General features: G+C 40.0%; 1 protein-coding gene across 1 annotated transcript; it reads left to right on the top strand.

The window, feature by feature from the left end:
* The first annotated feature begins 433 nt into the window (after positions 1–433).
* tmem161b (transmembrane protein 161B) lies at positions 434–19,906 on the top strand. The gene is made up of 12 exons (XM_042422063.1): positions 434–692; positions 7,220–7,323; positions 8,423–8,503; positions 10,177–10,274; positions 10,417–10,573; positions 12,043–12,194; positions 12,309–12,369; positions 12,487–12,627; positions 13,631–13,744; positions 15,540–15,714; positions 16,555–16,651; positions 16,730–19,906. Exons 1-12 carry the CDS (start codon positions 561–563, stop codon positions 17,023–17,025), a joined length of 1,608 nt encoding a protein of 535 aa, XP_042277997.1. The 5' UTR covers positions 434–560; the 3' UTR covers positions 17,026–19,906.
* Positions 19,907–21,073: the final 1,167 nt, after the last annotated feature.

Raw genomic sequence — 21,073 nt, 5'->3', positions numbered from 1 at the left:
CAATACAAACTGTATAGGGGGTATTGAAGAAAAAATTAAATAAGCTAAACTTGTACAATGTAAAAAGATGAAAAATACAGAAAGTAAGAGAGAAAACTAAATAAATATAAATTGAAAATGGTTAAATTAGCAATATTGCAAACCAACTTAAATCATATGGCAATATTGCCCACAATGTTTCTCATGAGTGGTTGTGGTGTGATTTTCTCTCTTCCGGTTGCGGAGGTCCTAGTGTTCACTTATAGCAGCTCTTAGCTAATCCTGTGCAAAATGGGAAAGTCTGTTTAATTTTTTAGGTCAAATTTTAAACTAAACGGCGTTTACTTTAAAGACATGTTTCTTTTAAGACGGTCGTTTCATTTTTAACCCTTGCGAATGTGAATAATGAAATCCTCGTATTTTATTTTATTCTCACTGTACAGGCATATCTGTAGATACCCTTCTTACCCAGAGCTTTAGCGTGACCTCTACTGCAGTTGAAAATACTTGGGAGCGGAGGTTGAATCCATTGATTTTTGACGATGTAACTCATCACTAGAAGGATACGGTGACAAATTTGAATGAGAAGCTGCTTCTTTTTTGTGTATAACCATCGCAAGAAGGGCTTATGTGCTCCTCGCCGCTGGATTTCCGACTCGGGGTGCTCAGTGTTGTCGGGGTTGAGTCCGTTTCAGCTGCACTGCATCAACATGGTGAGTGTGATTTGTCGCACTTTATTGATAAAGCATCAGCTGGTAACATCTAATATCATGTAGATATCTACTGCGACGTTGTTGACATGTTTTTATACAGTATGGTATTGTGTTTGCAGTGCAACGTTAGCTTAGCCTGCTTGCCACGGCAGGTGCTTGGCTAGCTGTATATAGCTCACTAGCTAGGTGAAGAGGTGTGAAGTATATGCAAATAGTCTTGTTCTAAGCAGTGTTCACTTGTAAACAGTGTTTTCTACTGACGTTAACTGGTGTTTCAGGGCAGAGGCTGAAGAGAAGTTTTAATTTAGCAGCCTGTATCAGTCAGTATTAGCAGTTAGCATGCCATTCATCTGACAGCAGAATACCTGTTTTTGGAGAAGTCAAGGTGTGTTCACCGACCTGAATCTGCTCAATTTGACCTCAGGGTGCCCTTAGAGGAACTGTGGGGTAAAATGCCATTATTTGTAATCTATTAGTAATTTCACAAGTAATTATTGAGCACTATCACAGTTGAATTTCATTTTGACAAGGAATTTACAATACATGTCATCAAAATATTGTTTCTGATTTACTGAAGGAAATTGATTGGTGTTAACTGCTTGTTGTACTGTGTGCACCTTTGTAATCACACCTGTAAATATGTGAGTCAAATAAATACAGATCTGCATCCATGATAGTGTTGTTAAAAATGAGATTATGTGATTTTCTCCTAGACCCCAATAATTTCCAGAGTTTCTCCCAAAAGACTGTTGATGTCCTAAATCTTAACTCAACTGGCAACAGTTGAATTTGACAATATCAACAGTAAGCTGGGATGAAATGTATTGATATGTGGAAGCTCCAACTCAACTCATCATTGATGTAATCATTGGGATTTCTGTTAATGTCAATTTTGTTTAGTTGCTTTGCATATTGTATGGCACATCATAAGGTCAAAATGTACACACTCTGCTGAATGTTATATTGTGTTACAGGAGCTATGACAGGAAAATGCAGGAGTTAAATTAGCATCAGTAATGGGGAAATAATTGCTAAGCAGGAAGAGGCATTCATTCTCCAAATCAGAGAGATAGAACAGATGGTTCAGAAGATTGTCAGTTTACTGTAATACTGCCAGGGCAAATTGTCATACTGGGAAAAAGAGACTCCCTCCTACCCCCCCCCCCCCCCCCCCCCCCCCCCCCAAAAAAATGCCAATAAAAATGTAAGCTACCATACATCACCTTAATGATGATAAACATCTTAGATGTTATCTAGTCTCTTATTGCAGTATTAGTATTATGGTCCCTGTCTAGCAGCAACTACAGCTGCAATATATTTTTTATATGAAAAAAGATTTCCTACTCTCAACAGTTTACAGCTAGAGAAACACACCCAAGAGTAGTCAAGATGAATAAAAAGGGGGGAAAGCATCGATCAATAAGAGGTTTCAAAGTTAGTTTCATGGTCAAAATAGTAGTGAGATGTTTGAGCTCTTATGGATGGTGGTTATCACTGCAGCTCCCACTCCTTACCCCCTACAGATTCCATTTGGTTGTTGGGTAGAGGGGGTCAAGCAGACTGGCCAAGATAAGAGAGTCCATGCTGGCTCAATTTCCCCCAGGCCCAAGATCCTTGCAGGTTTCCCACAGAGAATGGTCAGCACCCACCAAACCAAGGATGTGTGCCTTTTGACCTATATAGCATGACCATTACACACAGTGTCTTGAGTCGGAGAGGTTGTGTTTGGCCATGCGTCACATCTGAGCAAGGATAATTGCCAAGTTGATGGCACCCACTCTCCTCTCTGTGGCTCCAGAAGAGGTATTGACTTCTGCTTTTTGGAGCTTACACCATGCTGGGTGACACAGGGGATCCCCATGACCAATCCAAAATCTAGGTCTAGCGTGCAAGTCTGGCCTCATCACCTCGTCTGTCATTCATCATACCTACTGCTCTCTGACATAGGTTTAACCACCACTCAAAAACATGTTTACTAGTGTTAAGTACATGGGTTGATTGTGATTGATGAATGTTTCATATATAAGCAGGATGTGTGTGAGGTTAGATTAGCATGTTCAACTAGCCATAGTGCAGAGCAGATGAAAACATTACTTATAGTAAAATTTTCAAATATGGGAATGTTAGTGAAAACAGTAATACAACTTGTATGTTTAAGCATTTTTGATTGGCGTTAATAGAGGCACTTGTTTAAAAGCTTGAAGAAAGATGCTAAAGGCTTCACCAACAAAATAGATTCTCTAAATCAACACCAAGATACACTTTAGAAGAAATTAGCTCTTCACTTGTAAATTTAAGAATTGAGTGAAGGTGGGGAATTTTATTTAGCCTAATATAATTGAATATAACATAAACTGCAGTTTTGCCAAACTATGTGGTGCATCACTAGAGCTAGCATGAGGGTAACATACCTGGGCTATAATCAAATGGACTGGGATATTAATTGTTATTTGTCCTCTCAGAAATGGACTGACTAACATGCCACAATGTTTCATTTAACTTTATATTTCCTTTCCTTTTCCATGAATCAATTGATGTAAAGCAGTCTGTAGTCTAATTGCGGTAGTTGATTTCCCTATACATTGTGTATTGCATGTTGAGAAGATAAAGAAGGTTGCAGGATTTATTGTTGTATATCTAGGTGGTGAGTTTGCAAGTGTAGACTCACTGGTATTATCTCAGGTGCTAGCACATATACAAGACCGTTGTCAGAGAAGAAAATATATTTTATTGGGGATCAGTTGGCTAATTGGTTCTTTTTGCTCAAGTGTGTGCAGGCACAGATACCAATGATTCCTACTGATTGCTAAAGAGATAGGCCAACCCACAGACCTTACCCTACAGTGAGTGGATAAAAGCGCAGCATGATGGGAATGATTCTGGGCTCTTAAGCCTAAGTGAATATTGATCTAAGTGTGCCAGGTTGATATTGAGCTCCTTATGTTGCTAAATCTTTGGGTACCTACCACAGGAGTGCTGGCTGTTCATTCTCCTGGGCGCTTGGAGGCTGACATTGTGACTGATGTTGCAGGCAGAGTGTCATTTACTGAACACACTGTTTACACTAATAAATTCACTCATTTTACTGAAGCTGGTTAATTAATAAAACCATGCCTTTTAATTCATATAATTGAACTTAGAAAAGCTGATGTATTTAAAATAGTTGCCATTATTATTATCAAGGTAAATGTGGCATTTTTTTGTTTTGTTGGGGTGGGATGATATGAATTACAATCTTCTATTATATGTAGTTTTAAGCCATTTTCACATATGAACTCTGGGCAATGTCCAGAGAATCAGGTCCAGACATTGTCCAGAGTTGCCCTTTCACACATGCAGCACACAACAGGAGACTGTCCGTGTCAGATGCGTTCTCACCTACTGGAAATACTTTGTCTGGTTTAGGCGAGGGGTGGTGCCTGGGTAGAGCGTGCTAGAGGTGAGGTGGGGGGAGGATGTGCTGAGCAAAGCTCGGGAAAAACTTAGCAGCCAGACATTTCTCCGTTCTCTGTTTAGGGGCGGCTGAGATTGACACTAAAATGAGAATAACTGGTCCACCTTAAAGGTCAGTCCACTTTAAGTGAGCCTGGTCAGGTAACCCATTGTCGCTAACTTCGGGGCTAACCCCCTTCACTGTTCCAGCAGTTGGGGAAACAACAGAGGAGACTTTTCTTTGTCTAGAGAAGCTGCAGCATTTAACTGACACACTGCAGCCTGTACTGGACATTTATTGCCACATTGACAACTTACTGCTAACCTTTTCCTCTGCTCTGCTCACTCTCTCCACTCGCTCAACCACACACTCACTACGCACACACATTACGCAAGGCTCTATTCCTTAAAGGAGCCACACTACCAAGAGCTTCCCAGGCAACGACACTGAGGTTGACTCATGTTTTGGAACAGCGCTGCACAGAGACTCCCAAACACTATTGATTTTCAAATGAATGGATATTTGGCGTTATTTTTGGCATTAAAAGAGATTTTGTGGCCTGGTGGATGTTCTCAGGCATGCACAGTTATAGGGGAAACGCTGGGCTCAGTCAGACATTACATGGACTTTGACGACTGATTCGGACATTTGCGTTCACACATACAGCTCCTCCGGATAATGTCTGGAAAATATCAGGGTTGCAGTGCATGTGTGCAAGGGACTTTAGATTTTAGTAGCTACACATATCATTATAAAGAAAGAAGTATAACACCGCTGCAGCTGCAAAAGGGAGGGAGACGGCATTGGAGAACATTGCTGCTCGAGTCATTGCGTAAATTTAAATGTAGTCTTTTGCAATCACAATAATATTACAGGGGAAAACTGCTTGAATGGTCGACTATTAATTTATTTCATTTAGGTGCAATCCCGCGGGGGAGAAGCGCACTTGAGCTAAGCTCAAAAAGATAATTGTCTGGAAATGCTAGAACATCTATGCGCGGTCTGATAACCATCTCCCGACAAATATTTAATTCTCTGCGCAGTAATGCTGCACCTTCATCCACGGGATCGTTATCAAAAGGACATGCCATATTAGTGAAAAAAGTCACCACCTACTGTGCCTAAAGGACCTCCGATACACTGAACCTGATTTTTTTTTAATGATTTCTTTTGAATGACAGACGGCAGAACTAGGCTACGCCAAAGCTCGCCTGCTGACTGAATGAATGAGGAAATCAAATGGAGTGTGTGGCTCTGAAAGAGGGCGGAGACAGAGAGAAACTCGAGGTTCATTGAGAAAAACCTGGTCCCAACCAGGTTAGGTTCATAGAGTCTGTTACTACGGTAACTGATCGAGAGCTTAAGTTATCTCTCTCTCTGAAACAGGCTAGACTTACCCCTCTTTCTCTGGTTTGAGTTACCTCCCTTTTTGAAACGGAAAACTCAGAGTTTCCCTCATTTCAGGGTTAACAGACTCTGAGTTTTCACTAAACCTGCTTTGTGAAACGGACCCCTGGTCATTGCTTTGCAAATGCTCCTGCAATCGCTTAATACAACCAAAGTATAAAAGGGAGTGCTACTTTGGTAAAACATCATTGAAAAATCTCCTCTAGTTATACGTTGTCATGTCACCTAGCACTACGTCACCATGTCTATACCTGACTATAAAGTGTAGCCTTTAAGATGTTTTGTCACTCATGCCAGAGGCTTCCTCAGTTGGGCAGATTAGTGGGGAGTCCCAGGTGTGTCCATGATGTCACATGAGCGTTGTCAGGGTCATGTGGTCATGTAATTGAGAGACACATGAGTTAAGGTATGAATGATGTCAAGGCAGTTGGAAAGAAATGTCAAGATGACATTGTAAGTAAGCTAGTAGCCCAACAGATGACTGTCTGCCACAATGTCACAGAAGTCCTGGGCTCAAATCGATGTGTCCCCACAGTAACAATAAGTTAGTAGTGATGAACTTTGAAACTGTACACCGGGCTTTGTTTATAGTAAAATGAAGGTCATTCTGTGTTTGAGCTCTGGGTCGTAATCAAGATTGTAGACCCTAATCTTGTACAACCCTTGTACAGTATTTACAAAGAAAACATGCTTTCCTGTGGTTGGTTAAAAGCATCTACCTTATGCTGTGTCATTGACTGCATTGTAAATCAAACATCTGACCTAGGAAAGGGCCGTGTAGTCTTTCACATCAAAAGGATTCATCCTCTTTGGACCATTGACATGCTCAGCAAATTTCATGGTAATCAATTAATCATTTAACTCATTTCTTCAAACAAAAACACCAGTTTGTTGCTCCAAGGTTCTCAAATGTGGGGCTTTACTGCTTTTCTTGGTTCTTTCATTATAGTAAATTGAACATTAAGGGGTTTTAGCCGGTTACACAAAACAAGACATTTGAAGACATCACCTTGTGCTCTACAATGATGGACATTATACACAGTTTTCTGATGTTTAATAGACCAAACAGTTAATGGAGAAAATTATTGGCAGATTAGTCAATAATGAATATACTTGTTTGTTGCAGCCCTAAATATCTGTCATCATAAAAGGCTGTCTGACATACTAGAAAGATAGCTCCAGGAAGTTGCTCAGAATAAGTAACCTAATTTTATTGTTGTTAACTTCAAATACAGATGATTTTAAAGAGATGCACAGATGTTTGATAAACTGCCATGAAGATAAGGTGCTCATGTCGTTAAAGTTTTGATCTGAGTTCTTCGGTTTCTTTCTGCACTGTGATCTTGCAAAGTTTGTTTGCACAGTGTCTGTGGTCCTAAATCATTTAAAAATACATTGTGACTTGCATATCAACTGGTTTGTGTGTTTTGAACTGACACTTTTCATTTTGTGAATGTTACCTCCTAAAAGGTGCGACAAAAATAAGACAAAAAATGTGTCAAAAAAAGAGACTGGACTTGCATTTGATTGCATTTGAATTACATTTAGCTTATACAGTACGAAGTTCTTCAAAACTATGAATCTGTATCAGTTTATATAAACCTGTAGTTCGTATGTGTAACTGCTTTATGTCATGTGTAATTACTATTTAAATGTGATCTTAAACCCCCCCTCTCTATATCCACAGGGTGTGATCGGTGTGCAGCTGGTGGTTACCATGGTAATGGCCAGTGTAATTCAAAAAATCATACCTCATTATTCCTTCGCAAGATGGCTACTCTGCAGTGGCAGGTAATTTAAAATCCTGTACATCCTGTTTCACAGTTCATTCAGAGTGCTACAGTTTCATTTCTTCAGTTCACCCGTCTTCTGAGAAGTTTATTTCATGTAGAGTCAAGAACAATGGAGATCAAAATGTTTACTGAGACTGTTCAAAAGGGTTTGGATAGTAGAAGAAAAAGAATCATTAAGTCATACTGCAAAGACCAAAAGGCATCAAAATATTGGGATGACCCAAGAGGACGGTGCATAAAAAGTGCCCGCCTCATCTCCTCTAATTAGTGCCACATATGTTTTTCAGTAAACAGCTTCTTGGAACACATTTAATAATTAATTAATTTTCTTTTCAGTGCACTGTGAAACATTCTCGAAAACTTTTACCCTAAGCTGGCAGTCTGGAGTATATTCTGTAATTAATTTTCCATAATAAATAAATATACAAGGGGGGGAAAAAAGCTGTGCTGCGGCTCCTTCTATCCTCCTCTAACCCACAGAGTGCATCTCAAGATGCTCTGATAAGAGGCTTCCTAAACAAAGTTAAGGAGGTTCAAAACAGCGCTCCTGTTGCGAAGCCTCACACAAGTGCTTTTTAGATGTATATCAGAGTAGCTGATGTAAAGTAAAGCTTTGAGAAATTTATGTGTGTGCGTATGTGTGTGTCTGTTGCTCGGAGGTTAATCATAAAGCTCACAGCTGTTACAAATTGATGCTTTGAGTCATGTTCATAGAACCGAGACTTAATGTCACTGCTTTCAAGAGCGTTTTTCAATAAGATTTTTGATATTATTTTTTAAGGAGAAATGTAAAAGCAATTTACACTTTTAACAGTAAGTGAAATTCCCTTCATTCTTAACAGAAATGGAAGTGAACAGACAAGGAATTATACAACATGTCTCTTGTTTAAGCCCGAATCACTTAACCTATTCTTTCCATACCTCAGAATAATCATAGTAAATTATTTTATGTTGTAATAGTTTCACAGTAGGGCAGCAAATCTAGCTCTGGTCTGTCCACAACTCTGCTTTATCTGGTTTACTGTGTCCTCTTTCTCACTGGTTCCTCCTCTGTCCATGCTGATTCCACACATCTCTCTCCTTTTCTTTGTTCACAGTCTGCGGTGGTACCAGCACCCTACGGAAGATGAGTTGAGGAGCTTAGCTGGGAAACAAAAAGGACAGAAGAGGAAAGACAGGTATGTGTCGTGGGGGTGGGGGTGGGGGGTGGTGGTTGAGAGGGGCTATGGTTTGGGGGTTGGGGAAATGCAATGGCACAGACGAGGCACGAAAGGCACCCCTTTCATCAGAGTGGAAAGAAAAGATGAGAGGTAGACATTTGAGATGGATGGAGACCACAGGCATGTCGGCGAAGAGATGAAGCTGATGTGTTTACGTGTTTACTGATGTTTTCTTCTTTTATGGCTCCTCATCTGGGCTCAGAGCAACTCAGCTTAGAAGTGGCCCTGTCTAGTGGATGTGAGGAAAGTCAATCCTTTTTTTTTTTTTTTTTTTTTGGAGCCAATATTATTTTGGCTATTTTAGGGGATGATGGTTTTAAAAAGATTGCATCCACTCTGAAATCAAAGTTTCCCAAACAGCATTATATCTTCAGAGTGGTCAGATGTCAAGCTTTGATTCTGGTAGATGATCTTCCTTTAAGACTACTTTGCAATAAAAAAAAAAAAAAAAACATTTCAGTTTTTTCAGGGCTGCAGGTGGAGGTTGAACCATATGTCAATCACATGAATTTAGAACCGTTTCCTTTGTACTCTTCTTTTAAATGTGAATTTAAATCAAAGTCACAACTGAAAGTTAATCCTTACTTTTCCACATGGTGTCCAGCTCCTAACTTAAAGCGGTTTTGTAGAACAATCCTTTCTCTGACCCTGTATGAGGCAGGTCAATGCTCTCTAGCGCCACATGTTCAGTAATCCCCTGAAGAAAAAGATGGACCACTGTCCTTTTGCCAGCTCGTGCCATGCAGCTCCGTTCCCTTTGTTAACGGTCTGCCTCACTCAGTCAGGGGCAAAGCTGAGCCCCTTTTTTCCTGTCAGGTGCCTCAAAGATGAAATCTGTCCGGGGCATGTTTTGCCCTAGACTCTTGCAGTGGTATTGTCCTGTGAATCCAGCGCACACACAGGGCTGAACAAACAAAGCCCAGAACTGACGAGTCCCATCAGACAGTTCTTCAAGGCCAAAGAACAGCTCTCCATTCACCTGCTGTTTGTGACTTTGTGCTGCCTATGTTTTCCCTTTGGTCATGGAAAAGTACTATAGTAATAAAAGTGAGCTCACATATGCCTGCTATTAAAATTTGTATGTCTGAGCTGCATTATATGTAGAAACAAGGAAAAGTTCATGAGGCGAATTGTGCTTTACGACAAATTAACTTGACTTTGACGGTCAACATAGGCGATATAGGCTTAACATTTACCTGTGATGGATTAGCTATTACAATAACTCTTTGTAAGGTAGGACAGTTGTGTACTTTGGTAAATATTCAGCAATAATGTAAAATACATAAATAATTATTTCTGGGCCAAAACATTGAAATCTCCGTAGTATGCTCTTACAGTTGAAGGACAGATCTCCACCTCAGACCACCATCTTGCTAAACCTGCAATATTTACCCTTGAAATGCTAAAAAGGAGTGAGTGGAAATGTTTTAACTGCTCTTTTCTTTTTAACTGTATAAAAGGAAAAATGAGACAAAAATGTCTCTTTTCATCATAATCCTGATGTTATAGTTTGTATTTCTACACAGGTTAAAAATTGTCATTGGTCTAAAATTCTGTTGCATTTTAGAGTTGCTTTTTCTCAATTTCCTGACACTAGTTGTTGTTTTGCTGCTCTGTCCTCTTTGCCCTAGGAAGTACAATGGTCACATAGACAATAAGCCGCTAACAGTTCCCAAGGACATAGACTTACAACTGGAGACGAAATGCATCACAGAAGTCGACACATTAGGTATAAATCAAAGAGGACAAATATCTGCTGAAGAAAGTTTCGTTTTGAATGTTCACTCATACACGTTTGTGTGTGTATATACTGTACCATAAGAATTTTATTCTGGAGTATCTGGATTTAATTATACTCTTTATGCCCCCAGCATTGCACTACTTCCCAGAGTTCCAGTGGCTGGTGGATTTCACAGTAGCAGCAACTGTGGTCTATCTGATAACAGAACTCTACTACAGTGTGGCTCAACCCTCGGGAGAGATGAACATCAGTGTGGTCTGGTGCCTGCTGGTACTCGCATTTGTCATGTATCCTTAAATCAGTCATTCTTTACATCTTGGTTAGCCTTTTTAGAAGTGTCAACTGTTCTTTGAACTGGTAACACACCTGTGCTATACATCATGTCTGTAGGTCGGTTGCTAACGTTTTGGGTTCCAGCCGAACAAACCTGTTTTCTATGGACTCTCCTCTGCTCACATTTCCATTATTTTCACTTACTACCATCCTATATATGTTGTAGTTTAACATCTCTTTGTCTATAACAGAGACCAAATCATTCCAGCTTGATTGTATGGATGCAGCAGTGGCGACGAGAGGCTATAAAATGACTCCTAAAGCGTCCACTGGCTTGACTTCTAGCACCTTTATGCTCCACAGCTACCTGCTATTTTGCTACGCTGAATGATGGTTAAATAATATGCATTATCCTCGCCACCAACCACAGGAATCAATCTTTCCAGTGCTCCTGGTCAGGCCCAGCTCACCGTGGTCAGATGGTGTGTCATTTCCTGCCTACGTCGGAGATTGGAGGCCCAATTTTCACAGCCCAACAGACTGATATGCTTGGGGAAAAGGACAGGCCGGGGGAACAGATGAAATGGTACTATGAAGATGAGGGAATGTGTTGGCTCAATATATGTGTTAATGGGACACTTGATTTCAGTTTTCCTATTTCAGCCCTGATGACATGTTTAAGACTCCTGCCCTTGAGATCAGCGCTACTGCTCTGTTAACCCTCTCCGATAATACCGGAGCAGCATATTCTTCAAGTAGCTGCATCTAATAGCACCTCCCTTTTTCCCCCTTGTTTACTGAAATGTATAAATGTGACTGAATATCCTAACCTTTGGCCAACGCTGACAGGCCAACACAGGGGTATATTAATTGTAGCCCACTGCATGACAGCTGTATTGCATGGCTGTATTTCTCTTTTCAGCCTCATGCTGGCTCAAACTGGTCTGGTGAGTGTTTATACAGCTGTCTTCACAGTCCTGAATAAGGGTTAGAGGAAGAAAGAAGACTCCTTTGGATTGAATACCATTCTTGAAAGGGAGTGAAAAATTGGCATGTTGTCACCTGAAATGTTACAGAAACTGAGTTTCATCTCCGTGGTAACCAGAGTTCACTTTAGAAACTTGCTGTATCCGTACCCCTCTGATCAGGGTAGACCGGGGGAGGCATAAAATACTATTACGACCTCGATGGCATGCAGTGGTCCCAAAAAACCCACACATTCTGCACCCGCACATGCTGTGGCATTAAGGGGTTGAGGGTTCACACAGGGCCTGTAAGTAAGCACAAACTCTGTGTTTGTGTAAAGACGAAACATTTTTGTATGGTGAATAGCTGTGTGTTACTGTGTTCAAACTGTTTTATATTGATTGATGTATTTCTGTTTCCCTTGAACCTGTAAAAGGCATTGAAAATGTATCCGCAAAGCAATGCTTTATATACCAGTGTACTTCTGGAGATGTCTTCCTTGACTCTGTCACTACAGTAAGACCCTTTTCTCTCTGACGGCCCACTACTTCAAGTTGGAGGAAGGAGGCGAGCGCTCACTCTGCATTACTTTTGCTTTCTTCTTTTTTGTCAAAGCCATGGCTATTCTCATCGTCACTGAAAACTACCTAGAGTTTGGTCTGGAGACCGGTGAGTGCTGCATCATGCTTTTATGTCTAGAAACCTAAACTGACCCTTTTTTCATAACAACAAAATTTTAATACTTTTGGCCCTAGTTGGTGAGCTGAATATTTCTTCTTCTAGGTTTTTCAAACTTCTCTGACAGTGCTCTACAGTTTCTGGAACACCAGGGCTTAGAGTCGCAGTAAGTACATTATCAGTATTCCCATAGTATCATCATTTTTGTTTTCTCTGCCTTCATGAATTCTTTATGACTCATGAACCTACACCAGTATCTCACTGTGTATTTTCTCTTTTACAGGGGTCCCATATCTAAACTCACCTTCAAGCTGATCCTGGCCCTACTCTGCTCCCTGATTGGGGCATTTCTAACTTTCCCTGGTCTGCGATTGGCCCAGATGCACCTTGATGCTCTCAATCTGACCACAGCAAGATTTACACAGTGAGTCCACTACAGTAATTGTCTTCACATCTGTGTTCAGTCATGTATTTTTCATTGAATACCTTTGATATCTTTCTTATCCTTAATAGTGAGGATGGAAAAGCTGGAAAGTCATGGCGACCTTTGATGAAAAAGGCTTTTTAAACGATTTAGTGTTGCCTTAATATAACAGATTAATAATGAACAATTAAACAACAGGTGAAAAACTTCTTTCACGTATGCAGTAGTACTCCTCAAGACCCATAAACAGACTTTCATGTGTAAAATCAGTGGAGTTCCCATTTTAGATCAGTTTCTGGTCAGGAAAAACTGTAATGTCTATTTTTTTTTACTTTTGACAGTTACATATGTTTAATGATTGAATTTTCATTGGAATAGACATGTGTCTGCTGATATTATCAAGCGTGGTCTATAATATCTTTGGTTCTGTGTTTGTTTAAACATAGCGCTCAAATATCTGACTATCCTATCTCGGATTGCCACGAAGCCAAGTATAGCACAGTTGTACTTGTGTCCTACTATTCAGAGTGTGTCAGATACAAGAGAGCACCCTGTAAGCCAGATGAAGACTTCCTCATTTGGGGCTGATTTCTATTTCAGAACTCACTGGGTGGCACATCTACGACCATGATAGGGGGTGCAGTGCAGGGAGCACATTGCATCCAGATAATCCACTTTAGTATAGCAGACTCTCCAAAATGGCTTCTTCTTCCATTCCCCTCTTAACTGTCATGAGCTTACATCCTCAGACACTGTCACTAACGGGGATTATCTACAAGCCCTTCAAAATCTATGCTGTAGTTATCTTCTCACCCCTCTCTGGGAAAGTTGCTCTGATAATACAGACCATATTCTTCAGTATGTTGACTTGAAATTCAGAATAAATAGTAAAAAAATTTAGTGAGTTGAGTTTTTCCTAAATATGTGGGAGTCATCAATGGTTATTCTGAGCAAATATGTCTTTATCAGTCTGTCTTCTCCTTCACCTCCCTTTTTCCTGTAGGACTCTGCTTCATATCAACTTCCTGTCCCCTCTTATCATGGTCCTGCTGTGGGTGAAGCCCATTACCAAGGACTACATAATGAACCCCACTCTGGGAAAGGAGAGTGTGCCTTTGTAAGTAGAAGTAATTATCTGGTTCTGGCAGTCCTTTAAATGCCTGATCCAGATGTGCACTGTACAGTAGTTTCTGTGGCCAGTATGGCACCTCACTTGTACACACTGCATTTCCTTTTATTACTAACATTTCTCCTGCCCACAAATATAAATAGAATATAAATTCTTTTCTAAGGAATTTGAACAAGGGATGCACGATATTGGATTTTTTGCCAATATTTTCCAACTCCTTTTGGACAATTGCAGATGCCGATACTGATATATGCACACATTTTTTTCCACCTGGCTGAGGAGACTGTTACACATGCAGTCATAGATTGTACTAAGTTTGACCAAGAAAGATAATATATGAAGGAAGAACTTAGGAAGACTGGAGTTCAGGAGCTCAGCATTAAAACTTTAATGAACCTGCCAAGTGGGTCGAGCAGTAGAGTTTTCTTGGAGTTTATTAGACAGACAGGATTAATGGGTAGGATTTAATCTCTGGTCCACACTCCGAAGCAGAAGGTGGCAGTAATGCACCGCAATACACTGGCTGCCAACCAAAAAGTAGAAGAAGTTTTTTCTCCAAACAGAGTGATACATCCTGTCAGCCAAGGTGTTTCCTACTTGTGAAGCTAAACACAGCAGCTCCTCTGTGGACTGTTTCTCTCTGACGGTCCCGGTACTTCCTCTGCAGGCTCCACTTCACTCAGCTGCCTGACAGACCCGCTGCTTCTTCCCACTTTAACCTGAATAACAAACCAGGGTTCGGTGCTCCAGTTGGATCCACACGGAGAGCTGTGAGGCTAGTGGAGGCTAGCTGGCTATGCTTCCCTCTGGCCATGCTGTGGCTAATGCTCCATGAAGTGACGTAGAGCCTGCAGAGGAAGTACCGGGACCGTTAGGGTGAAACAGTCCATAGAGGGAAGCACAGCCACACAGCGGGGGAGAAGGCGATTGGCCTGTCATATCAGCAGAAAAGTTCATTTCAGGCCAATGTCAATATTATCGTGCATCCCTAATTTGAACATTTACAATCATATGTTTGGATACTCATTTAGATAATTGAGGTAAGATGCTTTGTAGATTCTATAAACATTTCATAAAAACAAAAGTGTGCTGAAGGAATATGTCCTCACACCCCTTGTTTATTGATCTTTATGTGGCCAGCTGGACTCTCACTTGATATCTAGCAAGCTAATTACCTGCCATTCCAACTAGGAAGACGAGACAGCATCGCTGATCTGTGAAAATAAAAGTAACTAGCTTTTGTGCTGGGAAAAGGATGTAAACTATGCAACAGTGGTTATGAAAATGAAATTTGTTAGTTAAATGGTCCTATTAGATAAGGAATGTATTCAGCTCGTAGATGAAGTGATGACAGTAAACACTTTGCCTGCTTGGGTTAAAATTAGGCTGTAATCAAATGCAGTCATACCTTGAGGAAAGCTTTTAATTATAACTGCTCGCATTTGTTTGCTGGTTGTTCATTCCAAGTTGGCATCTTCCAATTGTTACTTAAGTTTGAATCCTGTGATGTGGCTGTGATAATATCCAGGACAAACCTGATTAAGACCGGTACTTGTTAAAGTATCCCCTTTTTCACCATTTTATCTCTCAATTTCACACTCTTACTTTTTCTCCTGAGTTGCATATTACGTCTTCTGCTCTTACTATCTTTTCTTTCTGTCTCTTGTCTACCATCTAAATGATGGAGCAGTTACATGATGCGGTGAGTTCGTGGGCCAGCAAAGCTGTCATCCCTTTATCATCCTTCGTCTCTTACTCACTCCTGTCTTTCTATTAATATCAGGATGACTGAGCAGACGTATGATACGTTGCGGTTATGGGCCATCATACTGATGTGTATGCTCCGGCTCGCCATGATGAGACATCATTTGCAGGCCTACCTCAACCTGGCCCAGAAGGGTGTGGACCAGATGAAGAAGGAGGCGGGGCGGATAAGTACCGTTGACCTGCAGAAGATGGTGATTGAAATGATTTGCATAATAATCCTGATTATACCTCCTGCAATTCTGCACAACTTGACTGTTTAGCTCTGTGATTCCATAGTAACCACTTAGATGGAGCCACATTGCTGGTTTTTCAGAAGTGGAGAATTTTAGGATTAAGCCAATTTCCCATATTAAAAGCAAATATGGACACATTTAGGGCCCTATCTTTGAATGAAGGAGCAAAGCACAAAACTCAATCATCTACGCACAGAGCATGCATTATGCAGGAGGCATGCTGAACACCTGCATTGTGCTTGGAAATTGGATACATTATCAGTGGTAGGTGATCACATCATCTCCATCATACCCCAACAAGTGCTCCTGAAGCACTGTTTGGTCTAGTCCAGAGTCTTGCAAGTGTGCATATGTATTAGTCATATAAGAATATATGGAGCTGAAAAGATTATGTCGAAGGCAGGAAATGTCTTTTCGATTATTAGCTGAGTTCCATCTCTGGAGATTTTGAAAGTTATGCGCTACAACATTGGTTTGAAGGAAAATGTCAGACAGGGTTGATGAATCAGGTGCACTTAATTTTGTTACATGTCACAAAATTAAATCATGATGTAATAATTAAGCACATGATGAAATTACTTGGAAACATTTACATTGTTACTGAGTTGTACCTCAGCAAAACTTAGTGTCTTACTAATATGACAGTTGACCATTTGCCAATAACTCTCCCTATATTTTGTATCACCACCCAAGATGATGTGAGACAATTTGTTTTTTTGTTGTGTTTTTTGTTTTCTTACAAGCAGTTTGTGTAACAGCTCATAGTAATGGTATTCTTTCTTTTCTAATTTTACCCAGGTTGCACGTGTTTTTTACTACTTGTGTGTAATCGCACTACAGTATGTGGCACCACTGGTGATGTTGCTGCATACGACCTTGCTGCTAAAAACCTTAGGTGAGTCATGCTTTCCTCCTTAGAATATCTGAGTTTCTCTTTTAAGTTGCAGCTATTTCCTCACTCTGTTTACTACAGGTGGACACTCCTGGTGGGTCTATCCTGAAGAAGACCTGCCTTGCACCCATGAAATGAACTCTGATTCTGCAATGGAGGCAGTACCAATAGCAGCCCCAACACCAGCTCCAGTAATAGAAACAGGAGCACGGGCGTCAGTAGCCCAGCTGTCGATGGCCCTGGGAGGCCTGCGGACTGTCTTCAGCCCCCTGCTTTTCCGAGGCCTCTTCTCCTTCTTTACTTGGTGGATTGCAGCTTGTCTCTTCTCCACCTCCCTCTTTGGCCTCTTCTACCATCAGTATCTCATGGCAGCATAGCATCACCAACCTGGCAGTGGCACCCAGACTCCCGCAGGGCTGCAGTATGTTCGGCCTGATCAAAAAAAAAAAAAGAACTGCGTGGGGGCAACAGAGGCCTATTGATGACTCTGCTCCACAACCCCTCCTTCCCTTCCTCCCTCCCTCTCTCATAATGACTGACCATATCATCAGAGCTCCTGGTTCAACTTCCAGTGCTTCCTCCACAGATGAATCTGTGAACTCTTGTCATTGTTTTTACTACTACGACCACTACCTTTTTATTTGGAGAGCAAGATTTATAAATTTTAATAACAGACTAAATTGTGAATTAGAATAATAATAACCAGTGTCAGTGGGTTGGCACAGTAATGAGAAATTGGTTCAGTTTGCTGTATGAAATTTGAATGGTACTATGAGGTAAAATACTGTATCTTAGATGCTGACAACTAACTACATGTTAAAATGTGGTGTGGCAGTTCTGCTCCTTCCCACCAGTTTTAAATGAGCCAATGGGGAGACTTAAACTAATGTTCTTTTTAATACTTGTTCACAGTTTTTCACATGGAATGACTTAAACCCATCAACATTTTCAGATTCTTGATATATTGGTTATAGGTACTTCAGTAAGCCCTAAATTCAGCCCCTTCACAACTTGACATGTGGCAGGAGTCAGTTTTTGGACTGTTGCCCTCCAACTGAAATTCCTTTCATTATCAATGAACTCTAAATAGTATTTACATTGAATTGCACCAGAAACGTATACAGAAAAGCATTTGCATGAGTCATGAGTTGGTACACGTGTGCAGGGCCTTGACATTAGAAGAAGTCACACAACAATCTGTATTCCTTTCTGTATAACACTCCATTATAGTGCTAAATTGAAAAAATAAAAATGCATTGTAGCCTATAGAAGCTGCATTTGGGTCACAAAATATAGTTCAATCAAGAGATATTTATGGAGGTTAATGTGTGACATTGAAGCCCAAAATCACCTTTACCTACTCCGAGTAGTTTCTTCCTTGCGTTTTCAAACATTTTGGAGAACTGATAACTGCCATTATTGTGGCTCCCTGTGTTAGTCTTTTGATCAGAAATGGTAAATTTGTGTGTCAATAGCCTGTTAAATGTCCAAATTTCATTGCCACGGGACAAAGGTGTCTGAAAGAGTCTTAAAATGGTGCGGTAAGGACCAGTGCATCTGTTTGGAGGAGGAGGAGGAGGAGGAGGAGGAGGGAGGGAGGGGTAGCCTGTTGATTTTGCCAGAATGGCTGGTTGGGAAGAACTGGTGGCAATCTCAGCTGTCAGCTGAGCAGGGTTAGAGAGTGGACAGTCTGAGGAGAGTCGTACCTGCACAGGAACAAGAAGAGATGTTACACTCACGGGGGAAACATCTCATTGACTTGAAACTGATGTATTTAAATGTGTCTAACTGAACTTGCCATGAAGGACAAACCTAGGTTCTTAAAATAAGAGGCGTTCCAATAGATTTATGATTTTTAACATGCATTGTAACCTCCCTGGTTTAATCTGAGCCATTTTAGAAGAGATGAGAGCAATTTAAGCCGTTTTTGAGCAGCATTGATGATTTAAAGGGAGGACGGCACTTAGGGTTCAGTAAAGGTATGTGCTTGTGTCTGTGTGTCTGTCTGCATGTATAGGATCTCTGCTGAAGGTCAGCTGTAATCTGAAAGGGCATTGTGATCAAGAGGAGATGATGTCAACTAATGTTGATAAGCTAACGCCTTTATGTTCTCCTTTGTAACTTTTTTTTTAATTATTACCCCTCCTTTGCTTTCAAACTCGTTTGAGAACGATCTTTTCTTTGTTTTTATTGTTTTTTCTAATGGATCAAATTGTGGATTTGTAAAACTTGATTTCAAAATGGTGCCAAGTGAGTCTGTTCCCCTGTCCTCAATTGCTGTAGATTTGGTGTCTGCCAGTGTTTGAAACTACAACTGGACTGCAACACTGGGGGCCTTATGATTTCTGTAGATCCACATTAAAAAAAAGAGGTCTGGTGCACAAAAGGTCATAACGGTATTTACAAGTCTCATTGCATACTGTAATATTTTGGTGGGTAAATGTACGCACAAGACGTCATTGTGTTGATGAGGCACTGGGCCAATATGATTGTCCAGTCTATTCAAGAATGTAGGGTACATGGTGGTACACAATCTTGCGGTTGTCTGGCATTTTGTTTCGTCTTTACATTTGTTATATCATAGAGCTGTGATTTATGAATTCCAGCTCTATGAATTTTGTACAGAATACATTTTACAAAGTCGAGCAGCACCATATCACATTTTTCAGCTCCTGATGTCGAAAGTCTTAGCTTCAGTTTGTGTCTGTTTTAAATGATGGGGAATATGCACATAATGAATGTATCAATCCTGCCTAATTTCTAGATTGTTTTCAAGAAAATGATTTGTATGGTGAGTTGATTTAACACGCCCTCCCCCCACCCCTGCACTTCCCGAGCTCTTTCCTTGTCTACTACCATCTGTTAATCTGCCTTTCCCACAACTGTGTGTGGTTAGGTCAAACAAAATCTAATTTGTCCTAATGACTTTTTTTAATTGATTTTTTTTTTTTTGTATTTATTATACATGTTGAGGCCTGTAAACATTTCTTATTTTAACATCAAACACTTTATTTTGTTTTATTGGAGTGCATGGTGACTTAAATCAGTTGTTTGACAAATCAGTTGCAAATTAAGCGTTTTTTTAATACTCTGGTCTGGACAGTCATGAAAAAGCTGGGGTACTTTCAGAATTCATTGTTTCTTCTGTTTGTTACCACTGAAAGTGTTTATTATACATTGTTGCATTCACAAACATTGTTGTTCTTTCATCTATTTATTTCTGCTTTAGATTTTGTCTTAAATAAATTATGTTCTTTACTTTGTCCATTTTTTTTGAAGGATCTTACATGACCAATCTACTGGCTTCATATATGGCTTCATCAGTGGCACAACAGGGAGATGGGTTTATCCATGATGCTTTATATGCGTTTGGCACTTTGGGTATGTTTTTGTTTTGAAGTTAAAGCCAGGTCTGTTCTAAAAAGTAGAAATATACATGGGTTTATTGGTCTCAGACATTGAATGCTGGTAATTGTTACCTAGATGACCAAAGAGACCAAACTCAGTTCATCCATATTCACTACATTTGTGAATGAATTGCCAAAATTACAGCAAGTTAGTATCCTCATTGAAGTTTCATGATACTCTGGCCGATACAAGACAATGACTAACAATTTCAGAAATTAAGCCTCACCTAAGGCTTGTTTGTAAAATAGTCAGTTCATTGACACAATCTGTCTCTCCGACAGGAATCCTTGAAATGTAGATGAGAACATTTTTTTTTTTTTGGCTTGTTGCAAAATTTTTCACACATTTTAGCTAGTTCTGTGCTTAAAAAAATTGAATAGGTTTTTTTTTTTTTTTTTTTTTTTTTTACAGGGATGAAAAAGAAATTGACTGATTTTGTACCAAGTCAGAGTGTGGAAAACTGTTAAATAACTTCAGTAAAGTGCTGTTTTTATTTATATATATATATATATATATTTTATTTATTTATTTATTTATTATTTATTTATTTATTTATTTTTTGACTTTTACTGCACTTTTTGCGGTATGGCCTTGACATGGAATTCATGCTTCAATGTGCTTGAAGAAATTATATGCCCTACTGGAATTCACATTGTGGATTCCAGGTTACAAAATATTTCCACACATATATCTCTTCATAAAGCCTCAGTGCTCCTTCTGTGCTTTGATAATATAAATAAGCACATAAGGTCCTCTTTTCCAAAGCAGTGCTACCATTGCATTAGACTTGAAAACTTGTATGCAATTATAATAGCTCCTTTTTGGGTCTCCAAGGTCTCGAGCAAAATTTAAAATTGTGTCTTTTTTACTCAACTCAATAATACTGTAATTGTGCTTTAGCATCACTGTACTTATAAAGTGTGACCTCGCGCAAACTGGCATTGATTCAGGCAGTCAATGGCCATCGATTTGCCATCGCTATTCTTGTGGGAAAGGTTAGTGGAGTAGATAGAGGGA

The sequence above is a fragment of the Thunnus maccoyii genome, chromosome 9, assembly GCF_910596095.1.
Source record: "Thunnus maccoyii chromosome 9, fThuMac1.1, whole genome shotgun sequence".
NCBI lineage: Eukaryota > Metazoa > Chordata > Actinopteri > Scombriformes > Scombridae > Thunnus > Thunnus maccoyii.
This window is presented reverse-complemented; position numbering and strand designations above follow the sequence as displayed.